Here is a 17,094-nt window from a genome sequence, read left to right as displayed (position 1 = left end):
CATGCCTACCTAGTTGCCCTCTGCTTCAAATAGCAACGCATTCAAAACCGCTGCAGGGAGATGAGATCGGGCTCAATGTGTTTTTACTCCTAGCACCTATAAAACCTACTTGTGACATCGCTTGCTTGATAGTAATGTCTCTTGATTTTGAACCAGTCTGAACTATTCTAAATATTGGATTTGTTACCAGAAAATTGAATGGTGGTGCACAGAGGAGTAATAACTTTGGTGATCCACCGACTTTCCTGAAATGCAATCATTTTGATAATGCATGAACTCTTCATCTAGTGTCAATCAGCTCAAATTTATATCATATATTGACTCACATGACTTTTTTCAACAAAGGCTTGTGACGCCTTAAGACTGTGTTTGTGTCTCCTTCGGGAATCCTGTGTTAACTGTACCACAGAAGTGCTAGCTTTGTTAATTTGTTAATTAAGTGCTAATTAGTGTAACAATTCCAAATTAGTCTGTTATTTTTGCAATTATGTACACAGAACTTTTTTACCTTTATTTACCCGAGAGAGAGAGTTTGAATCAGCAGGAGCGCTCTGGGCTGGGATAGGCAGGGGAAACAGGGGCTCATGGAGAACAGCAGCACAGGGGAAAACGCCGCTGTGTTTAAGTACAAAACGGCTATCACGGTCGCAGAGTCTTGCTACTGCTGCACTTTTTACTACGGGAGATGATTGGAATCCGAGGAAGTGAGCGAGCTTTCCTGCGGTCACACAGGGCGCGGGTCACGCTTTGATTACAAAGATCACATTGTGCTGCACTTGTGCGGAAAGTGCCAAACCGTGGATCTGTGTAATAACCTAGAAAAAAAAAGAAAGGGAAAGCAACTCGCATAAGTGTCAAAGTGAGGGATATTTTAGAATTTCATAATTTTCAGATATTGCTGTGTGAACAGGAAAAGGCCAAAAGGAGTTTCAGCCCCCCCATCCTTTCCACCCCCAAAACGATGACTCATGAACAGCTCTGGCTTACGTTTATGAGTTCCGTTTCCTGTGCCAGCGCCTGATGGACTGCGGGTGAAAGAACACCAGTTGGAAGCTCGGCCTCTTGATATTTGGGGCTCGCGTTGAAGTCGACTGCAGCAAGTTTTGTGTCTCCAGATTTGGGAGTTTTCTAATGAAGCCGAGCAGCTGCAGTTTTCCCTTCAGTCTGGAAACGAGAGGCTTTGTGTCTCTTGTCACCCTGTGTTAATTTGGGCCCTAATGTATTTTATAAACAAAGGGCTGCTCTCTAGCCTGACAGTCGTGACACCTTGATTCCAGTGCAGGATGCATGCAGGACGGGGTTACACCATTAATAATCAACTGGCAGCCATCACACCATTTTAACCACGATCATTATGATAAAGGGCATACACTTAATTACAGGCCTGCTTAATTATAGCTCTGTTGAAGCTCGTTTGTTTGGTCAAATGCTAATTATACCACCACGCTCTTGGCAAGTCCTCATTTCAATCCACTTTTTTTGCCAGCTGAACAGTGCGGCTTATTTTCATGCAAATTTGATATCTGGTGAATGTTTTGTCTCTCTTCTTTCCGCTTTTCTGTGCCTAGTGTGAGTGTGTCTTTGTTTCGGAGGTGAACATCTCTCAGACAAGACGGAATCGGGAATAATCAAGAGTAATTAAACTGGAAGAGGGCTAGGAAAGGGCTGGGTTGGAGGAGAGAGAGTGGAGGTGCTCAAATACAGCGGAGAATTAAAAAAAAAAAGCCTTTCATCTTCTCTCCGTAGACGGAAGGAAGGGAGGTGTCAGGGTGGCTGGGGATGTTGATAGCTTTGCTGTTTTTATAATCCCACGTTTAGTCTCGTGGAGATTCTTGGGATCAAGAGTGGGGAGTATTATGTTTATGTATAAAAGTCAGACTTCAACTTTGTTTTTTGTTTTTTTGCAGCTTTGGATGATGTGCCCTTTGTGATCTCGGAGAAGTTTTCGCAAAAAATCCCCAAAGAGGTAAAAAAATAAATAAATAAATCAAAAGGTTTCGTGGCTCTAGTGACAAACTGCAAAATGATTTCTTATGAAGGTGCCGATGATTTTTCCTACAAACTCTCTTCAGGTGAACACTAGTTCTGTCCTTTTCTTCCTTTCTTCGCCTTTTTTTCTCCCTATTCTTTCCTTTTCCTTTCCTCCAGACTGAGTGATGAATGCGTGCAGTCAGGCAGAGCTGGCTCAATGCAGTCCATTTGGCTGGCTGGCGGTGGTTGTCACTATAGCCCCGTTTGTATTGACACAGAGAGGGAGAGGATTAAAGATTTTAAGCATGCTTACTTAGCCATGAGCCTAACCGCCATGTTTCTTGTGTGTGTTTTTTTTTTCTTCCCCCTTCTCCTTCTCCCTCCTCCTCTCCCCTGCTTTTGATTTCAGATGCAGCAAGTCAATTTAATGGGCATTACGATCAAATCCCTGGCAGACATCGAGGAGGAAGTGAGTAGAGGCTGCAATGCTCGGCTGCCGCTGACGCCGCTGGCCCAGAATGCAAAGCAAACGGTCTTGGGGTTGTAATTAAGTGTCTGAGACAGCGAGGCCCTGTTGGCTCCACTAAGCCCCAATTGAATAAAAGCACGGCCAAGCTAGGCAGCCATTCTTTCTTAAAAGCTTCGTATCCTGTTCCAAAACACTTGACTTATATTCCCCCAATTCTACTCTCCCCCCCACCTCTCACACAGCTCAATCGAGAATCTTGCAAGCAGCGCCGTACATCTTAAGGAGCCTTTTTCCGGTCACATAAACTTTTTAAGTTTCCAATCAGCTTTGCAGTTAAAAATAAATAAATAAAAAGTTAAGAGATCACGCCGAGTGAGTAGAAAGCGCCACAAAGCCCTCCACATTTCTGATGAAACACTGTAGCCTACAGGCATTCGTATGAAGCAGATCAGCTGTGTGCAGCAGCTCCTTCTTTGGAGCTCATGTGTTTGTGATGGCAAAGAGAAAGAGAGCCGCTATGTCTTTGTGTGAGCGAGCGTGCGCGTGCGAATGTGTGTAGGTGTGTGTGCGTGTGCTTTAAAGAGAGTGACAACCCCCCTTCTCTCTCATTAGCACGGTATCTCGGTATCAGAACTGCCAGGAAGTGACAGACCACTGTAAAAGAACAGGTGCTGTTGGGTTTGAGATGTGTTACAGAGCAAACACTCCCTCATCAAACCGGGTGTCTGTTCTGCACTCTGCCTCTGTCTTCTGTCATATACTATCCAAATCACACAGAGTCGCCATCTTGTCATATGGTCATCTGAATGAAGCTCATTGTCAGCACAGGTATTAATGGCATGTACATATATGTGTATGTGAGTGAGTGTGTGTGTGTCCCGGTTGGAGACAGCCTGACTGCTCATCCTATATGTTCTTTTCCCCCCCCCCCTTCTTCCTCTCCCCTCTTCTCATCCTTCCTCCTCTCCTCCTCCTCCTTCCTTTCTTCTCCGAGAGTGTGATTAGCAGGAGGACACATGGTGAGCTGAGCTGGGGAAGAGAAGGGAAGGGCATGAGAAATCATTAATTACAGCCGCGCTGGAGCTGATGAAGTAAATGTGAGATAGTGTAACACACAAGATTTAGTGAAGTGGACGACAGCACAAGATTAATGGTGGGGCCAGGCTGATGAGGATGAAGTCACAGCTTAGCTTGATAATTAGTTTCCAAGTGGAAACATCCCTCACCATTGTGTTATTTTTACTTCTCTCCTCTTATTATTACCCCACAATGATATCTGCAGGACAAAGGAGGGGGTGGGGGGTGGAAACGTAGTCTGTGATATTCTCGCAAACACGCTGGAAAACATCCTGTCTGTAAATTTTCTCCTTTTTTTTTCCGGGTCTGTGCTACATTATTAATTTAATATCCACCGTGTTTTCTTTTCTTTTCTTGTCTTTCTTTTCTCCAGGCTGCTAAAGAAGCAGAACTTTATTCGTGGTTGTATAAAACAAAACAAGACAAAAAAAGGCAGCTGTTTTGGACCTAATTGTCCCTCAGCTGGAAGTAGATTTCTTCTTCTCTTGTCCAGAAGAGGTCACTGTCCGTGCCTCACTGTAGGGCTCCTTCTCTTTTTTTCCTCCCTTATTCAGAAACTGGAGGCGCTTTCTGCACAGAACCTAATTGCCTCCTTTTTAAATCCCTTTAAAATTATAGATTCATGGAAGAGATGCGCTTTCCAGAATTCTACATATGCACATGTAATTGAGGAAAACTGTTGTAATCACAGCCACAGTTGTAGATAAGACCATTTCCTAACAGGCATCACTTAAGCCATGTCTCAGATGATGTTGGTTCCAGCAATTAGGCATTCTTTTCATTTCCCAAATGACTCGCAAAACTTGCGGATATTATAATTGCTTTTAGCCACGCATATCTAATTTGTGTCTTTTTAAGTGTTAATTAGTAAGCGATTTAAAGTGACGTCTTTATGTAGTTTGCTCTGCTGAAAAATGTTGTTGGCGGCTGGCTAATGATTTTCAGAGGGAGTACGTTAGGGTGGAAAAGAAGTGTGTATCCACACATGACAAGATTTTCATTAGCACCTATGTATGATTAGTTTTCAGTGCTTGTGGGGAGTTGGGTGTGTGTGTGTGTGCGTGTGTGTGCTTCTCTTCCTGCTTATGTTTGCGTGACTGTGCGTTTCCATGTGAATGTATGGCAGGACAGTAGTGTACAGGGGGTATGTGAGAGGGAGAGCTCCAAATAGAGGTGGAATTAATGAAGACAACATGTCACATATTTTTGGCAGTGGAGCAGGGACAGGAAATGAAGCCCGGCTCGTCTGTGTGACTGCCGCCCATGTTCTAGTGTGTCACTGTCCTGTCAGCCTGTGTGTAAAACTGGCAGACATTGATACATGCTCTCCCTGATAACACCCCATTCCCCCATCCATCATCCACACTCACACACGTACACGCAGGAATATTTATTTACTGTGCCAGATGTTAGAGACTGAATTTTTGTGTGGTGTTGGTGGCGGTGAAGTGGGGGGAGGTAGAATTTCTTTTCGCAAATAACGGGCTTGTGATATGTGACAGCTTTTGGGTAAGTTGCAGATTCCCCCCTCAAGTAGATGAAAATGAGGAAAGGTGGTGCTTTGAATCCGGAGAAGCCGATTTCAGCCATTGTGGCTCTGTGGAGTCAGTTGGAGAAACTTATTTGAGTGATCATACAGCATCACCTAGTGCTGCGTTGCAGTAATAACAGCTGTCTAACTTGGTGGAGTGGGCACAGCTTTTGGTGCAAAAGTTTCCAGAAAGCGCTCACAAACAAAATCATGAAAACTTCAGTATTTCAGAGATGTCGTTTAATAATTTAGGGCCAACAGTGTTATTGTTTTTGGCTTTTTTTTTTTCAGATCACACACCACAGCCACCACAAATTTAACATATGCACATCACCCCCAGGAGCTCTGCAGTCATTTTTTTATGATGGTTAATCGAAGCCAGAGATTGAGTGGCTCCGAAAACTGACTGAATGAAAACGTTTAAATTTATAAACCACGCTTTCGCAGAGGTATTCATTAATGTCAGTCTGTAGTGTTTCCATATCAAGGCCAAAAACAGTCTTTGACGTTCAGTGTTGTTTTTTTAAACATGACATCACAGGTTTGTGGCACTAAAATTTTAATTCTACTCAGTTGGATTTTGATCTTTTTGGAAAAACGAATTTAAATAATAAACATGCATAAAATCTTTGAAACAAAACAAAAAAATGAAGCATTTCCTGTCGTTAACGCCACAGAAGTCAACAGTGTTTCAGGCTCTCACTTTATTTCTAGCCTTGTCCATGCCAAGCCACAAGGGGGCAGTGGTTCTGTTTAGTTTCTCAGTCTTTGGGGAAAGTAGCAAATTATTCTTTAATGTTTAATCAGTTTGTTTTTTAGTTTATAGTTATGAAAATGTTTGACTGTAACATTTGATTTTTGGTGGATTTGCTGCTTGATGTAATTGTTGGTGATGTTTTTATTCTGTTAACAGTGTGTGTACCTCTTTGTCTTCTTCTTCTCTTTGCAGTTTCAGTACAACTTCAGCACAGAGCGAAGCATTGTTCTGTAACTTGTCACCGAGCCTCGTCTCAGCTGACAGAGTCGCAGCGACTGAGAGAGTACAGACGGACAAAGGGGATTATTCAGAACAATCATGAACTATCAAATTACACCACAATTTTGAATTGTGTAATTTAAAAAAGGGGGAAAAAATAGTCCTTATGGAGATACTGGGATGATGGATTGTATTTAAATAATTCAATACTTTAAATATTTTAAATAGTTGCTACAAATGTGCACAATTAAATTTGACAAAATAATTTATTTTTCATGACGGTTACTTTTCTAAATTTGCATTTTGTCTTATTTCACCCATCACGTTCAAAGTTCATCTTTTCTAGTTAGTATTCCTGAATAGATTCATTCATGAAAGTATGTTAGCTGTGACTCACATATTGCTCATCAGGGTAACGGGTACATGCTGACAGTAAGTAGCAGTCGGAGTGGAACAGAGAGGCAGCTTCATCACACACGAAAAGGCCGGTCTAACGTTCATTTCCCAGCAGAAGCATCTTTCCGTCAAGAGGTTTATCATGAGCAGCACGCTGCAAGAATGAGCAGAGCCTTGGGACACGGGAGCGCTTACCCCAGGCGCCCACCCACGTCAGCAGTGACTCCTCCACTGAGTCACCGAGAACAGTTTCAGATGCCATATATATTCACCCAGCTGCAGTTTGCTACAGGAAACTGGTTAGGAAAATCAATTCGAGGGTTTTATAAAGCTGATTTTCAAATATTGTAATATTTATTTGCACATTTTTTTCTTAATATTCAAAACATTAAAAACAAACCTACATGAAATTATTTGTTTATCTTTTTTTAAAATAAACTAAACAACACCCTGCTGCCACATAGAGGTCAAATTTAGAAGCAGAATTTACACTTGAGTACTGAGACATAACTTGCCTCCTTTTTCTTCATGTGTAATTTGCAACTAATTAAATTGCAAAAGAATCCATTCTCACATTTGTGCAGGGGTAATTAGTATCAGAAAGTCGTGAATAGATAAATGTCGCTGTTGGTAATTAGAGTCTTATAGTGCTAATCATACTGCATTGTGAACTTTTGCATTCAGAATTACTGAAGACTTCTGATATTTGCAGGTGTCCAGCATAGCACACAACAGGTGATGTCTCCGTGTGAGCGTTTGCTTTGACTGCTCTTTTCAGAGGATTCCTCTGCACAGAGGACCGCTTTCTTCGTGAAGAGGTGACACTTATGTAAGCACGGTGACAGCCCCGTCCCCCGCTGCGTGTAAAGTGCACATATACAGTTCACCGTATGTTTTCAGATTCACACTTACACTGTACAAGCAAAGGTGATCATTAATGTATGTAAACAATGAAGTATTTGATTAATTTGATATTAATAGTGCTTATAATAATTAATCCCCTGCCATGTTTTTTTTTTTTTATATTTTTTTGTTTTAACTAAATTTGGTGATAATATTATTTTTTAATTAGTAATTTAAAAAATAACAGATAGCAAATATCTTATTTCTGTGCCATGGAGCATTATTATAGAAGACTTGTAAGCAAACTTATTGATTAGAATGACCGTGGGTACTGTAGTTTAAGAGTCAGTCTCATTCATACCCTTCTGCTATTCGACCAGGACATCTGTAGAGCTATTTTAACGGGTTTATAACAACCGGTCATTAAAACTGGAACCAGTTTCAAATATGTGCAAGTCTAAAAGCTTTAATCTAGAAAACATCATGCTGAGGAAAAAAATACTATGGCTAATTTAGAAATGCTGTCATCACATAGTTTGTCCAGCAGAGCGCCTCGGACTCCATTGTGGCCCAGAGCTGAATACATACATATATATATTCACCAAAGCGCCAAGTTTGACTGGAAAAAGTCCCCAGCAAATCTCCTTTTCATCATAGGATTTTCATTAGAAGTGCTGGGAATTACAGAACTTTTGAATACTGCCAGCTTTGAAACATGCAGCTCCTAATTTGCAGAAACTGCACTTTCTCTGTTTTTCTCAGTGTTACAAGGTTTTGTTTCTGGAGATGGACAGCAGGCAGAGTGAGATGTTACTCGTGGAGGCCAGATGTGCATGTTTAGATGAAGCCTATCACTAGTTCTGCTTTCATGGTAAAAGAAGTCTTGTAGCTGAAAGCTCCAGATGGGCAAAGGCAGTGCAAAGACCAGCCTCGAGAGTGCTGTCCATCAAAAAACAGCCTCACATGTTTTCACTCCTCCTTTTGCTCGGCTTCGTGATATGAGAAATGATGAAACAACCTGCCTTTGGACCGCACTGGTTTTTAGATGAAGGTGCAGTAGTTAGGAGCTGCTGTCTCTAAGCTTTTCACACGTGACAAATCTGTTTCAAGGCACCTGAACTCCTTAGTTATCTCTGACCTACCAGACCTACTTAAGGCTTCTCAGTCAATAGCTTTGCGCTGCCTGGAGGATTTGGCTCAGCTAAAGTTGAACTGAGCTGCAGAGCAGCACATCAAAGCCCCACCCTCTGTGAGTCGACCAGATGTCCCATGGTCATTTTTAAACTCACACCCCGGTGCATGACATGGAGCAGTGAGCAAGCATGTAGACAGAGCTGGATGGGCCGCTTGGAAATTGGAAAAGGAAGCCTGTATTTATGAGGTGGTTTGAGGTGCTGTGTTAAGACAGGCTTAGACTGCCACTCTGCCTCTGACAGCTCTGTTTCCCCCTGAGCTGTGGTGACCAGAGACTGAGTGAGGTGAAGCAGTAAAGGCAGGAGGCCTGTCAAAGCACACTCAGAACCAAGATGGACCCAAAGTGGACTATCTTAAGCAGGTGATGCATCGAATCACATTACCAGAAGATGCAGAGCTCCAGCATTATCTTTGCTGACCTCATACTTCCATGATTAAAAACAAACAGGGAGCGCAGAGTTTATTCAAAAGCCAAAACCTCTGCTTTTCCTTCATGGGCAGCAAAAGCATGTAGGAAAATTAATGAATAAGTGTAATCTAAGAAATAAAGATGCTCGGGTTGTACTTTTTTACTGCTTACCTCTGTCAGCCTCTTGTTTCTTTGTTCCATGGTGACATCATCAGGTTTTAGAGTGCCCCACTGAGACTGAAAGCAAGAGGTTAGACGTGTGGTCTTCTCTGTGCCGCCATCTTAACAAGCCCCCGAGCTGCACTCAGAGGGAAGCCGCACATCAAATCTGTCTTTCCGTACCTCAGCTAGAGGCAAGGTGAGTGATCTCCCAGAGCAGCTCTCCTCGCCGCTCCCTCTGCCGTGGTCGGCCAGCCCATGTGAGTCAAATTATTGTAATTGAGCAGGGGTGTAGTCGGGTGTGAGGTGATCTCTCTCTTCACCCCCTCCCAGCCTCTTTTCTCTCTCTTTTTTTTTCTCTCAGTTATTTCGGCACATGTTGTGAAATGACCAGAAAGCATCTTTTTTTCTCTCCCCCCTCCCTTTCCTCTAACGCTGCCTGTAACACAGAAATCAATTAGCTCTTTTCAAGTCAGATCAAAGGCTCAATACACCGTCCAGAGCTTTCCAAAACCTCCCCGGGACAATTAAGTCTCCCTTTGGACAAGGACCAGACTGGACAGATGAAGGGAGGCTGCTGCCACTGTTCGTGTCAAGTAGACATAAACGGGCGGTTCTCTGGCCCTATTTCAATGAGCTTTCCTCTAATTGACCAGTTCGTTGTGCATTATTGTGGCAGTATGATGGTTTTAATTCTTCGTGGCAGAAGAAACACTTCATTTTAACATACTTGTGCTGTTTTTTGCCACGTGGCCAACACGGTACAGCCTCTTCATCCTGCATGGAGGCGAGGCACCCTGACTGGCTTTGACTGGGTCTCATTTGTAGTCATTTTGAGACTGAAGACATTGCAAGGGATTATGATCATTATCTATCTTTTTGCATCTGTTTTGCACTTGGTTTTGTATCTGTTTGCTGCATTTTTTGGTCACTCTTTGCAGCACTTTTGAGTCGTCTTGCAGTTGCTTGCATCTCTTTGTGGTCGTCTGTTTGCCTTTCCGACAAGGAATGTTAAACCTCTGGGCCTGCGTCCCCCCCACCCCTCTACCCTGCGGGCCCAGTACTCTCACTCAGTAAACCACCGGTGCTGTGATGGCACAACATGCGACATCTAACTGATTGGACAAGGCAAAGTGGATGGAGTTTTCATCCACAGACAGGTGCACTGACCCTGTCCACCCTCGAAGGTGCCACTTGCATTTTATTGGACATTTATGGCCAGCCAGCATTTTTTAACAGCCACCTGGATGCAATAAAAGGCCAGCTCCTGAGCTCTGTGGCTGCCCAGAGGATTTCCCAGCAGCTCCCGCGGGACCTCTGGCTAGTTAAGATGTTTATTAAGCTGAAAGTGGTCCAGTGGGAAAACACAGCACTTCTGAGAGATTCGGGCCAGCAGTTTTCTTGTTAGTCGGAGCGCTCCCTGGAGGATTGGGTTTCTTTTCCTTTCAAACCTCGCAGGGAGGACAGGGTCAGTTCACAGGGCACGAGGTTGACCAACTGGTAACTAGGCACATGAACCCAGGAATGGAAATATCTAGAGAGCATCAAGGTCAGCTTGGAGTGATTCCCACAGTTCCAAACACCAAGTATGTCAGCTAAAAGCATCCGTGTTGTGTTTCTAGAAAGTTCAGCGAAAATACAAAGGGCTGCATCTATCTGTAACAGGTCTTAGCCTTATTGGCTGGATGAAGTTAAACTGCAAATGGCAAAGTGCACTGTACTTAAATATTAAAAAGAAAAAGCTTATATATGGCTTTTACAATGCACAACTGGGGTTATTGGACCAAATCCTCTTTCCAGAAGAGCACGGTGAAATTAGTTGTGCTTGCTGTTTGACAGATCTTGACCTCACTAAGCTCTGCTGGATCTCTAGTTCAAAGCCCCGGTCTTTAGCCTCAGGCACTCTGCCCTAATAACTTCATTTTGCCTCTGTTTTGCTTTTTGAAAATTTTTCAGCCAAATACACACACACACACACACACACAGGAGTTTATAATAACCCATACAGGAAAAGTAGTAGTTAAAATTTCTCCTTTACCACTCGCCTTGATAAATATATGTTTGGCTCTCATCTAGTTTCAACTTTCTCTTCAGAGTCTCGGGTGAACACGTTGTGAACTGAGCCGCACAAGCAGGCAGTGATGGGTTTTTAGTGCTCTCTGCCTAATGTTCAAGACAGATTAGAAATGTTCGCCCGTGACAGATGCTGTCTAGATCTTCACTACCAGATCCACCCAGCTGCAAAACATCTGGCGGATTTCTACCTTTTTCTCTGAAGTGCAGCCTATTAATGACACACCCGCAATCATACATGTGCACGTGCACACACGCGCGCACAGCGAACACATCCACCATGTTTGATTGTGACAGGGAAATAATCACACATATACAGATGTGTGATTGTAGGGAGTTTTTTATGGCTGCTGGCCTCGCCTGGAAGATTTTCTGCATATTTTGTTGCCATTGCTGTTTTTCACATTTTAGGTATCATTTCTTTGTATCTATTGTTGCTCATGCAGCAAAACATGGATGGAGTTCTCAAACTGTTGCCATTTAAAAAGGAGCCATTCATATGTAGGTCTATATCATGAGACAGTATCTTAGCCTAGTTTAGCCACAAAGTCTGCAGTTTATTTAACAGACACAGACTTTTTTAATATTCCACATGAAGTGCTATGGTTGCTGTTAATGGCACACATTCTAAAGTCATGCCCAAACATTTTTACGAAGACAATTCCACTGAATAACACGATGAAAGGAGCTGCAGTTCTTGCTTGGGCTGAGACGCTTCTGCAATAAAGATGAAAACAACCACGTGACAACAAATACCATGCATCCTGCTCCACCACGACAATATAACATCTGTTGCTTATGTTTTAAAGCCAAACTTTTAAAGTGTTTTTTTAAAGTGTTCTCATTGTTTTGTTCTGGTACTGCACACACTCTGCACCTCTGCATGGGAAATTTAATGGCCCTCGTTGGACGAAGGCTTAAGATTCTTTAGGAACTCATCAACAGAGAAAGTCACAAATACATGTGTGTGTGTGTGTGTGTGCGTCAGATGGAGACATTTGGAGACCATGGTTTAATTTAGTTTGAAATTGCCATGCAGTAAGTTGTTCCTCATGTGTCTCAACAGCTTAGGCTCACATGAAGACTTTTTGGCCATTGCCTGTGTGTGAAGTTAAACAGAAAGGGAAGAGGGAGATCCCCACATCACAGAATAGAAAGATGTTGTTATTGCTGGGCTTCATAATGTTCATCTGTTGCCATCTGTGGTCCAACTTTGACCAGCCTTTTAAAATGTTTTGGAGGTAATCCGTTCGAAAATGAAAAGTAATCATTAGGCTTTCATGAAACATTTTGATATTTGTTTTTTATTATTTTGCATAACCCAGTGCAGAAGAGGCCTTATTCAATTTGCATTTTTGTAAAAGAAAAGAAGAAAAACTATGAATCTATGATGTGCAAGTGATAGTAATTATATTGATGTTGAAAGGAAACGTTTATTTTCTTCTTTACTTTGGCATCAATGCAGCCAAATTACAATAAGTTTAAAAAAAAATATATTAATTATATTTAGAAAAGAAAAAGATGATCACAGAAATTTTAATGGAAATAATTCAATAACTTTATGTAAATTCATGAATTAATTACATATAGTTATATGCTCCTATTATACTCTTAATCTTTAGAGAAGATTGCCATTTTTGCTTTGGTAATTAAATGCTCGGTGCGACATTAACTCGCAAGTGAGAGGTCCTTGACTTCTGCAAAAGTACACAGAAGGTGTGCATGCTTTTTGTTGTGTCTCGTGAACTGTGATTGAATAATACAAACAAAAACTCTATCAAAACAATATGTAGGATGAGGCAAAATTTGAAAAGTAATGCATAAAACACAAATAATACAATAATATGGTAATAATACAATAAGAAACATGCTTTCAGTACTTATTTATAATATATAAGTAGTAAAATAGTTTAAAAAATTATATTTATTGTTAAAACAAACAAAAAAACAGCTGGCTTTCTTTGCTGTTATAGTTATATAGTTATAGTTATAAGTTACATGTTTTTTATTCAGACTGAACTGAATAATATATTTTAGATTTGTTTCTAAAATGATGATGTTATATAATATATATATATATATATATATAAATTGATAGAAACAAAAGAAATGCAGAAATAATAATATAAGACATTGTAATTTTATTATTAGAAGTACGGACATTGAACTATACATTTAAATTTCTTTGTAAGAATTAAAGCAAGGACTTTTTAAACATTTTGGACGCCCATAATAAGTAAATAAATACATAAATAGAATAGAGTATACGGGTGAGAGTTCTTGTAGGACAAACATAAAGTTAAATAAATAAATAAATAAATAAATAAAAACTATATGTATATACTTCACTGAAAGCCAGACACAGTAATAACAAAATTAGTTAAAGCAAAATTAAAACGCTGTGCTCACTTGGTTTTACAGAAAACATTACATCACATTATCTTTTATTACTGTAGTGTATTTACAGTACATAAATAAATAATGTGTATTAACCTGTTCTTTTGCGTTCTCGTGTTAATGTACCTTTAAGAGACGATAAAACGTTGCCGTGGATGAGCAGCCACTGTTGTACTTGTTAGTTTTGTCCAGCAGGGGGTGCTGTTGTCATTGGGATAGTGTGTATTGTGGCTCTCTCTCCAGCGTCGCCTTATAGCTGTGAATTAATATGTGTCCGGACTGAGTCAGGAGACCAGGTGCATAAATCTGACTCGATCGTGGATCACTGTCATCAGATGAGCCGGTCCGTCACGAAAACCGACAGCGCTGCGTGTAAGTGCGCCTTAAAAATGACGGTGACTTATTAAAACGTTCTTAAACGACGCTTTTTGGCTAGCAGCGTACTTTTCACAAGATTTGCTTCCTATTTTAGGAAATGTAGACAAATACAGATAGTAATAATCTCAACTTTGAATTACTGTTCATAAAAATTACATCCAGTACATCATTAGAAGTGCTACAGGTATACGCGTGTGGCTAGAAAGTGGGACTATATTTTTTACATATTAGCTTAATTCGATTACAGCTTTAATTTGCTCACTGCGTCATAGCAAATGTAGCCTAAACGCAGGTAAACAGATTTCTACCGTAGTTTTTTGTTTTTTTGGGGGGGTTTTTTTAAGAAAGAAAGAAAAAAAAGTTGTATGTCAGCTTGCTGCCACGCGGGCCTGTCAGGCCATTTGTCAGGAACTCAATAAATTTGTCAGTGGAGGAGGAAGAGAAAAAAAGCAGAATTCAATAAATCATAACATAAACAAATCTAGCCATGAGTTGACAGTGCTGTATTATACTTTGGCTTAATCCTCGGGGAGCTGGGATTATCCTGCACTGGGCTATCATTTTTTGGGGGTGGTGGTGATGGCGGGGCTGCCTCAATAAAATAAGAAAGGCCGTGTGGTTCAATGTGGAGTAAAAAGCGGGAAAATGTGACAGAGTGGGTAGAAAGACAGTTCAAATGACTCCTTTGTTATCCTGCATGGTAACATTTATGTAACTACACCAACGATTTGAAGAATAGTATTTAAAATAATGGCATGTAAAATACAAATAAATAACTAAATAAATATTTAAAAGCGAGGTAAATTTAGTAGTCCTATATCCCGGCTCTCACAGGCCGATGGGGCCCTGGGCTGTCTCACTGTTGTTGCAGTGGTTCACTGACTGTTCACTGTCTGAAATCACATTATAGCTGCATGAATTTTTTTAGCCCGTGAAACCAACGAAGAAGTGCAGAAAACATTCAGTATCCCAAATTAATTTACCGCTGATTGATCGGAAATTGACGCTCAAACCTTTATAATAATCCTCCCTGTTGATCCACGAGGCTCAGCCTGTCCGTTGACTTGATGGGGAGAAAAAACAACAATTTTTTTAAAGTGATCTCCCTCTGAAACTCTGTCACAGCCACAGTAATGGCCAAAAAGACAAAAGAAGAATATGACACATTTCTTCCCCAAGTTCGCTGAATCTCTCTAGGCTCAGAAACTGCCCGCTGCTGCTCAATGTGAAGGTTTTGTAGGTGTTGAAGTGCAGATCGGCAGCAACAACAAAAAAAATAAAGGAAGTGTGTGTGTGAGCGTTTTTTTTTTCATTCGAGTTTAAAAAAAAGGGGGCATCGTGGAGAGCTTAGACTCATTAAAAGATCAAAGTGAGTTAACTATCAAAGTCTTCAAGCCCTGCAATTTAGGGAGCCATTATGGCTTTGGTTTGCTACCTCTGAGGATGTGAAATGCTCGTCCCAATTTCGCTGAGGTGTTTTATTTATTTTTCTAAAGAAAAAAAAATCTTATCGGCGAGCTTTGTTTTAGGAATAATTAATAATATGAGCGTTTTAGTATAAATGAGCCTATAATGGTAAAGAAAAGGGGGGATTAGATGAGGTGCAGCGCAGTATTACCGGCCCACACATGCGGGGTGATATGGATTATAGTTTTACGTTTTAAAGGTGAGACTTTGCGTCGCTGCATTGATTGTAGCCTCCGGGTTTAAGCAGAGCAGGCCGGGCACTGCTGGAGTTATCCTCTGAGCTGGAAACTGAATGAATTGTGAGCGCCTCCCAAAAACACACCGCAGTGTAAATGTAATTAAAGCAGAACGATTGTCCGTATTTTTTGTGCCCATATTTCAGTTTTATTAAATTTAAAACGGTGTTTTAATTTAATGAAATTATCGTAATTATTTCGTTCCCTTTCCTGCAGTAGGCTTTCTCTTCTCTTTTTTTTAATCGGCCTACACTGATTAATTATGATACATTAATTTTACTCCTGCGAGTGGGCTGTATTTATTTCCTTTCTTCCTTATGCACTTTCCTTATATATTTTTTTTAAATTCTGCCTTAATGAAATTGAAAAGTTTGACTTTAAAGAAGGCAAAAGTTTGCGCAAAAACCGCAGTTTTATTTTGCTTCAAAGAAGAAAAAAAACTTTCCTTCCGCGATAATTCCAGTGTGGAATCACGTTTTTGCTACTTCCCCAATTGAAATGAAAATTATTATTAAAATTATTATTTATTTATTTTTAATGTTTTTACTTTCAGAATTATTAAGTGAAGCCTGAAACCAGAATTACAGCGAACTCCTGCAGGAACGTTAGCCTCTCTGAGGGCGCATTATAATGATCTCTTACCTTTCCGATGGACGTAACAGTTCTGCTTAGCTTAAAGTAAATTGCCTAACTTTAGGGACCATTGCTTTCTGTTCTGCACACCTGCTGCAACGTTTTTTTCCGCCCTGGAAGGCGAGGGAGGGCTTGTCATGTAGTGCCTCATTAAAACACCGCAGGCTGAAAGTCGGCGGATTGATTTATTGAATGAATGTTTGATGTCCTCATTCACGCGAGTGACCTGGCCGATAACTGCTAAATGAATGGAGGGAGGAGAGGTATCACATGCTTTTCTTCCTTTCCTTTTCTTTAAATGTATTGATTATATTGTATTGGTAGTCCTCCGCTCCTAATGCTGCTTAGTGGTAAGATAATCCAATATAGTGGGCGGAGGTAATTGACCCCATGTTGATAGAAGCGCTGGAAGGAAACCAAGCAAACCGGGGGTGGATGACTTCATGAGTGGCAGGTATGTCCTCATTTTAGCAAGAACACGAGTCCTCCGATGAGAAATGCAACGAATTTAAATATTTATATTAGATTTCGGTGTGCTGTAAACATTTCTGCGATGGTTAAATCCATCTAAAACTGCCACTGTTGGTGAAATCTCCTCTCTGCGCCTGTTTTAGTGATCGGCAGCTGTTCTCTTGTTGAACAGCAGAGGGCAACGCCAACAATCTCTTCTCTGTTTCACCAAACTGGGCTACAGGTCATCGCCTTGATGCTTCACAAAGGCTGTAAGAAACAACACACAGCAGGCCTTTGGACTGAAGGTAAACACTGGCTGTGGAGATGTGATATACTGACATATGATTTTTTTTTCCTGAGAGGAAATATTGCATTAAATTATGTAAAAACAAATACCTGTTTATTTGCACAGTTTACTTAAAAATATATTGT

General features: G+C 40.9%; 2 protein-coding genes across 10 annotated transcripts in view; both read left to right on the top strand.

Annotated features, from left to right (window-relative positions):
* mvb12bb (multivesicular body subunit 12Bb) overlaps positions 1–6,814 on the top strand; it is a 53,123-nt gene extending 46,309 nt beyond the window's left edge. For 6 of the 7 annotated variants that reach the window (XM_086313682.1, XM_086313681.1, XM_086313685.1 and 3 more), the window contains 3 exons: positions 1,908–1,966; positions 2,381–2,440; positions 5,998–6,814. In XM_086313682.1, coding sequence (XP_086169808.1) covers positions 1,908–1,966; positions 2,381–2,440; positions 5,998–6,039 — 161 coding nt within the window. In that variant the 3' untranslated portion in view covers positions 6,040–6,814. Of the gene's footprint in view, positions 1–1,907; positions 1,967–2,148; positions 2,441–5,997 lie in introns of those variants that run through there. The other variant, XM_086313683.1, reaches the window with a different exon arrangement.
* Positions 6,815–13,715: 6,901 nt separating this feature from the next.
* Positions 13,716–17,094, top strand: part of lmx1bb (LIM homeobox transcription factor 1, beta b) — a 53,625-nt gene continuing 50,246 nt past the window's right edge. The window contains exons 1-2 of one of the 3 annotated variants that reach the window (XM_086313679.1): positions 13,716–13,867; positions 16,904–16,967. The gene's annotated coding sequence lies outside the window, so the exon portion shown is untranslated. Of the gene's footprint in view, positions 13,868–15,848; positions 16,664–16,823; positions 16,968–17,094 lie in introns of those variants that run through there. The other 2 variants (XM_086313677.1, XM_086313678.1) reach the window with 2 other exon arrangements.

The sequence above is a fragment of the Aulonocara sp. 'chitande type north' Nkhata Bay genome, linkage group LG12 (assembly GCF_057382095.1).
Source record: "Aulonocara sp. 'chitande type north' Nkhata Bay isolate Kocher_YH1m ecotype deep benthic linkage group LG12, A_spYH_male_GT1.1, whole genome shotgun sequence".
In the NCBI taxonomy this organism is placed as follows: Eukaryota; Metazoa; Chordata; class Actinopteri; order Cichliformes; family Cichlidae; genus Aulonocara; species Aulonocara sp. 'chitande type north' Nkhata Bay.
The sequence above is the reverse complement of the archived record's forward strand: the minus strand, read 5'-3'. Positions and strand labels throughout refer to the sequence as shown.